The sequence below is a fragment of the Buceros rhinoceros genome, unplaced genomic scaffold, assembly GCF_000710305.1.
Source record: "Buceros rhinoceros silvestris isolate BGI_N320 unplaced genomic scaffold, ASM71030v1 scaffold811, whole genome shotgun sequence".
NCBI classification, from domain to species: Eukaryota; Metazoa; Chordata; class Aves; order Bucerotiformes; family Bucerotidae; genus Buceros; species Buceros rhinoceros.
The window spans coordinates 4,492-11,295 of NW_010395699.1; the positions used below are offsets into that span (position 1 = coordinate 4,492).

General features: G+C 46.9%; 1 protein-coding gene across 1 annotated transcript in view; it reads right to left on the reverse strand.

Annotated features, from left to right (window-relative positions):
• Positions 1-44: 44 nt before the first annotated feature.
• Positions 45-6,804, reverse strand: part of JMJD1C (jumonji domain containing 1C) — a 56,220-nt gene continuing 49,460 nt past the window's right edge. The window contains exons 24-26 of the mRNA XM_010145617.1: positions 6,126-6,302; positions 1,289-1,420; positions 45-952 (exon numbers count right to left, since the gene is read on the reverse strand). Of these exons, the coding sequence (XP_010143919.1) occupies positions 863-952; positions 1,289-1,420; positions 6,126-6,302 (399 nt within the window). The 3' untranslated portion in view covers positions 45-862. The remainder of the gene's footprint in view (positions 953-1,288; positions 1,421-6,125; positions 6,303-6,804) is intronic.

Consider the following 6,804-nt stretch of genomic DNA (forward strand, 5'->3'; position numbering starts at 1 on the left):
CGCGGAGCCGCCGATGTGAGAAGCGAACGCGACAGCGTCTGATAAAGTCATTTTAATGGAAAATGTAAAACCCCTTTCAACTTCAATGTACAAAGCATGTGTAACACTTGCACTTTTAACAAATTAAAGCAAGCCAATGTTTTAAAAAAATACATCATTGAATGTATATATGTATATATTTACAGAGCATATTAAGTTTAATATTTAGCTTTAAAAGTTCACATAAATTTTACCAAAATGAGACAATTTTTAAATAAATTACACCTTTTGAAAACGTTTAATTGTACACTGAATAGCTTCAATAAAATACTGAAGTGTCTGTCTTTAATATCTACTTTATATACTTTATATTTTACAAAGTTTACAATTATTTGGCAGTAATTTTCAGATTATGACATGACTGCTGTGCGGACTCAGCAAGATCCCAAATGCAGGCAATAGCTGGTGTTTGTGTCCTACTCTCACAGTAACTGTCTCAATGTAGTGAAAAATATCGGAATTATTTTAGCAAACTGTACAAGTCACATTTACATTTGATCAACAATATAGCATAGAATTTTGTGGGTTTTTTTCCAAAAATAAATACATCATCTTAAATCTTTGACATTTCACAAACTTCATGTACATTATAATACAGGGCAGCAGAACGCCGCTGCTGCGGAACTGTTTGCGAGTCTAGCGCGTCGCCGCAGCGGCCGTGATGTGAAGCTCTACCGCTGCGGCGTCATCCACAAGTACGGACGATGACGATGTTTTCTTGGCACTGATGGTTTGTGAAGCTCAGGTTAGTGTGCACAGCGCTCGTGTGCTAGAGAGAGAACGTGACCTCCGCCTGGGGTTAGAGCAGAGCAGCGGAGCGCGCTCAGTTCTCATCCATGTCTTCCATTTCGCCTTCGTGAATCTTCAAAGCTCTCACCATCTCTTTAACTGCGTGATACAAGATATTTTTAACCTGCAAAAACACCAGACAGATTTTGTCAGGCCTACGAGTAAGGAGCTCTGCAAAGCAACTGCGTTTAGGATGGAGCTTGAATCAGGAAAGAAAGGGGAGGCGACATCCAGCCAGTGCTGAAGGAAACACCATTTTTACACATTCTACAAGGTAACATGAAATAAATAACACCAGCAGCTCATGGGAGAGTCTCTCCCCGCCCTGGCGTTCGCTGTTGCTCATTGTTATTCTGTGAGAACAGCAGCGAGGAAGTCGCTCCACGCACTGCTCCGCATTCCAATGAGCCCCAGCACGCCCTGCCTGCCCGCAGCTCCCCCGGCAGAACCCAGGCCCTACCTGCAGTTGATCATCGTAATTGATTTCTTCCTTCGACAGCCTCAGCTCCTGCGTTAAGTGAAACGACTGCACAAGATGCTCTGGAGACACAAAGTCCTCGGTTACTTGAACGCAGCTGTGAAAATTTTGCACCTGTCCAAAACAGCAAGAGACTGATAATTAGCATTTTAGGGTCACTCTTTGGCAGAGATACCTGAGAAGAGAGCAGACCTCGAGCATTCAAACCACAGGCTTATCAGACGGCTTTAGAGGCGTTGTGAGAAGAGCAGTTATGGGCACTCGACTACCTCAGTTCGCTTCTGGCACAAGGTACACCTGAACAAGGCACGTCTGCCCCTGCTCTGGCGCGTCTTCCCACAGCCGGTTCTGGCGCTCATTCATTCGACACACTCTGAGCAGGGCTGCTGCTGCACAGCCACTTCCCCCGCGCTGCGCAGGCGCCGAAGCCGCAGACCAACTCCGCAGCAGCTCTGCCCCACAGGATCCAGCAACTTGGGCCACACAGACATGCTGGAAGCGCTCTGCCAGGCACAACTTGCCACGTTTGCTGAAAATTAATTGTCCATGTAAATATTTTTTAAAAAAAACAACAAACCCATGAACAAAGGGCAGGTTCAGAAGGAGGAGGGGTGATGAGGAGGCACTGTGGTTTTTCTCTCAACACTTCTTACTGTTCAGAGATGACTACCGAGAGAAATGGACACCACCTCCTGCCACTCAGGTGGCATCTGGAGGACAGGTAGGAGAAAAGGAAGAATGCTTCCTGGTCGTGACCTGCCCGCTAGTGCCTGTTTGTCCTCTTCCGACACAGACAGCACCAGGTTTTCACCCCCGATCCCTTACAGATCACACTGCTGCTTCAGCTCGTCAAAGACCCCATTTCCCCAAATTCCAACAACCGCTCGTGAACTTGTGCAGCGTCAGTTCTACAAACTCACAAAGCCGGGGAGGTGGGAGGGAGAGCCTTTGCTGTCTGAGCAGACAAACAGTCCCACCCTGCTCCATACGGATGAAGATCTGTGTACTCTAAGCTCAAGTCTACCAAATGCAGAGTTTTTTAACGCATGCTCAAAGATGGCCACTGTGGTACCCGACATTCAAAAAAGCCTTTGGGGCCTGCACAGCTGACGACACGACACTTCATTTAAAAATTCTGTTCTTCTTCAAAAGTGCTGCCCGTGCCTGATTTTGTACAGGCAGCTGACGCCCCTCTCCAGGTGAAATCCCAGTGGGTTCCCCTGGCTCTGCACTAGTGCTGTGCGCAGGGTTTCTGCAGCCTTGTAACCATCAAGGACAAAGCCGTGCTGTTCCCTCTTGTGAATTCATCAACCCAAAAATAATTCCAGAGACGAAGAGGCTTTGTTAATGCCACACAATGTGCGAACGGCACAAAGCCAGAAGCAAGGAAACAGCTGCAGAAGTGCCATGGCAAGGCTCCCACCAGTGCTTGGGGAACCTCCTTGAGCTCTGGCTGAAACGCCTCTGCCTCTGCACAAACACCTCCGGGCTGCCAGCTCCAGACCCCCCTCCTCCCTCGCAGGCTTCTCCCCTGGCTCAAGTCTCTAGCTGCCCTTGTTTTCCTTTCCACCCCATGCAAATCCCGCACCACTCTCACTTTCTCCGCACCGAGACAAGGTCTTACCGATTCCCTCTCCCTCCACTACAGAACAGGCAGGATGTGTTGCCCTCAGATCTTTCATTCTGCTGCGCCTTAAACCTCCCTCCCTTCCGGGCCGGTCTTAGCGGTGTGCCAGTCTTTGTGGGGAGGTCAGCCTTTGGCCGGCTGGTCTGGTTCTTCACAGGGGAATGCCCTGCTGACAGCCACAGGCAGTCCTATTTCCAACACTTCCAAAACAAGCTGATACAGCGACGCACACAAATAAATACGTCCGGTAATTACCACCCCCAGGTTTGCGGCGCCAGGACTACAGCACTGCCACGACTGTGCCACGTCTGGTGGACCCGAGAGAAGGGCTTTGTGCCCAGCCCAGCCAGAGCAGAGGTCTTCTAGCAGGGCCCAGTGGAAAACTTCAGAGCCAGGCTGGGACAGTGAAAGGACAGGAAGGAAAGGGCCATCCGTCCATCCACACATCCACCCTCACAGCCAGAGCCGCTCACCGCACAGCCATCTCCCTCCTGTCCTGGTGCTGGGGATCAGCCCTTTCCTGCACAACTTTGCTCTGGAGCCAATGCTCAGCTCAGCAGCTCTGCATACGTAACACCCAGACCTTTACCCTACATCCTTATCGTAACATCGCCAGGACATCACCTCACCTCCAGCACGTGATTTTACAATCTGTAACCCTGCTGTTAAATCAAGATAATACCACCAGAAAAAACATTAGAATAACCTGTTCTACTACGAACAAGCTTTGCATGTAGCCTGAACAACAGATTTCAATCACCAACACGAGTATTTTAAGCTCAGCAGTTTTAGTCACCAAATTAAAACCAGGGACTGCATCCCTAGAGCACATCGCTCATGATACATTCAGGGAAGCATCTGCAGAGGAGACCAGCCCGACGCTATATCCATTTCTGGTTTCCCTGAGAGAGCAACTCCCTCCACACGAAGCACTGACAAGGCCACTGCGACCGTCACAGCTCAGAGGAGAGGCTCTCCCTCCCACCCCACCGCCAGAACGGTTTGACTTTGCCTACTGAAATATCACAAGAGGAACGTGACTGCTGTCTGCAAGTACACAGTGAGGATGGGGAGACCGGGGAAGCAAGAGGAATGCTTTATGCTACCTTCAAATACTAACAACAAATAACTTTATAAGCTAGACATGAGTCCATAGCAGCTGGAAAGAAAAAAACAAACCCAAAAGAATACATAGAAGAAATACAGCCAACCTCCTCCACATTAGAGCAGTAAAACCAGGCCACCACATCAGCAGCAGCAGCGTCCTAAGTTACTCCAGGATGGAGGTGTCTGAGCTACACTACAGTGACCACAGGGACGGCAGGCAGCTGCCATGACCGCAGGAAGCCACGCTACTGACCTCCACCCCGTGGCCTGATCTCCGCTCCGCAACATTACTGATGAGCAAATACAAATAGAAATGCTAATTCACCGCCAAATTTAGCATCCACTCTCATCCAGTTTGAAATATTAGAGATCCACAATGTGCATGCAAATCTGAAACACTTAGGAGATAAACTCAACCTGGTACGTTTCTTGTCCAGACTTATTTTTAAGCGCTTAAATGTACTTTGTATATATGAAGTGTTGGTGCCGATCCCCAAGGTCAGGATTTATGCACCTCTATAGAGAGAGTACTATACATGTACATGAAAGAACATGACGCTTTCATTTCCTCCTACGTGGCAGATTCACAGGAATCTCTTACTGAAGATGAAAAGGTTCTCAGCTTCACCCACTGAGGTTTAAACACACCATGTTATTAACTCCTTGGTGCCAGAAGCTAGAACATTACCACTTCAAAAGCACTCTAGACTTTAAAGCCAAGGAGATGAAGATAAGAATGGTCTTATTTTTGCTCCTTAAACCCATGAACTGCAGGGAAGCCTGGAAAGTTCCCACTTCTCCATGGTCTATATTATGTGTGCCCTCATACACCACCACATACATTTCCCACAACAGTTGTTATTTTCTGTAGGTTCCTTTTTCACTCTCCTATCTAAGATACTTTCCTTGTTTCAAGAGCTCAGAGAATGGTTATTGGAGGATGCAATGCCAATCTTCCCAGCTCGGGGAGTCCTGACTGCTTTAGCCTGACAGCAGCTGTAACATCAATGCTACATTCCTTCACCTTAGTGAAGCGACATCAAGCCCTGGAGACACTGCACAGGGAAAGGCAACCAACAACCACCCAAAACATGGTCAACTGTGTTTGGTTTTGGTTTTCTTTTTTTTTTTTTTTTTTTTTTTTTTTTTTTTTTTTTTTTTTTTTTTTTTTTTTTTCCTCCTCTCTTTTGCTCCCCCAAAAATCCACACGGATTATCCAGGGTTATCATGCCACCATGTGAAACCTATCTGAAAACTCACTGGAATGACAAAGGGTCTAGTCTGGGTAAGGTAGCTGTTGCTTTCAATGCCCACCAACGGACAGAGCTGCAGACAGATTCGGGACATGGCACCTGTCATCACCCCCCTAGCCGTTCTTTTCACAGAGATGACCCTTCTGTCCCAGTCATGGTGATCTGGTAAGCCATCGCTTCCCCTTTGCCCAGAAGCGGCGGCTGTTGGAAGCTGATCTGCAGACCAGAAACCAAATAGCATCATCTTCAGAATGGCCTGGCCTCGCCTGAACCCGGGTCGAGATCAGTGATAAATCTGTAACAGGAAGGTTTACAACCCCTGCTGCAGGGTGGGGATGCTCCTTGTTCCCTGACAGCGGCTCCCCACTTAGTGGGGCTTGGCAGCTGGCGAAACAGCCAGAGAGCAGGAGCCTTTTACTGCTGGAACGCGAAAAGCTTCATGGAGTGAAGAAATAAAAAAAAAACACAACATAAAAAGTTAACTTTTAGAAGAAAACTAACCTAACTTTGCCATAACTAACACCCGTTTATTTAGGAATTTGCTAATGAAATGAAAAGTGGAAAGAAGTGGTTAATAAAAATCTGCTCATTTCTAAGGAAAAAAGGAACAGCATCATTTCAAGTGTTCCAGTTACTGTATGTTAGTACTGGCTGCTCACCTATACAAGCACATACACTTTATTATACGTTCCTGTACACTAATAGTTACCAGTAAGAAAACAAAATCTAACTGGAGTACAGATGTAGTTCTGTCTTTGGGGGAAAGAAAAAAAGTTATTTTATTGTGTTGATGTTATTAAACGCTGTGTGTCTTTAAGGAGATGTCTGTTACCTGATGAAGTGCTCCTGCTGGCAGAATAATAGCATCACCAAGGAACTGAATAACCGTGCAGGTTTTAACTCCATATTCGTCCAAAAGTCTTTGGCGAAGTTTTTTGTTGACATACCAACTCTGATCACGGATCGGATCATGCTCTGGTAAAACTTCCAGGCCTTGCTCTTTTGCTATCTGTAAGGACAGAACAGATCCCACATCACTCTCCAAAGAAGCTGAACCTTTTGCTGGTAAGTCAAAAGTGTTCCTAGCTTACAGAGCAACACCATTGTGTTCCCACTATCCAAAGGAGGAGTTCAGGGCTTCAAAAGAACCTCAAAGGCACTGGGGAGCCAAAGACATCTGAAGCATTCCCACTCCAAAACGTGGAGTTGAAGAACACAGCACAGTAATTTATCAATAAGCAACATGCTCTCTGTGTGACTTTGTTCATCAAGAAACAAAGATCTGATCTCAAGAGTTCTTGCGCTGCCAGCTCCTCGAGCTTACAGCCTTCGATTTCGACACAGACACACACCACCACAATCTCCGCTCAGGCAAAAAGCAACAGCCAAAACCAAGGGTCATACAGTCGTGGACAACCTGTTCTAGGTGTCTCTGCTTGAGCACTGTACTTGTGTGTTACCACCTTTCTTCTGTGCTAACAAGACACTGGGATTTATCTCTTATCAGCAGG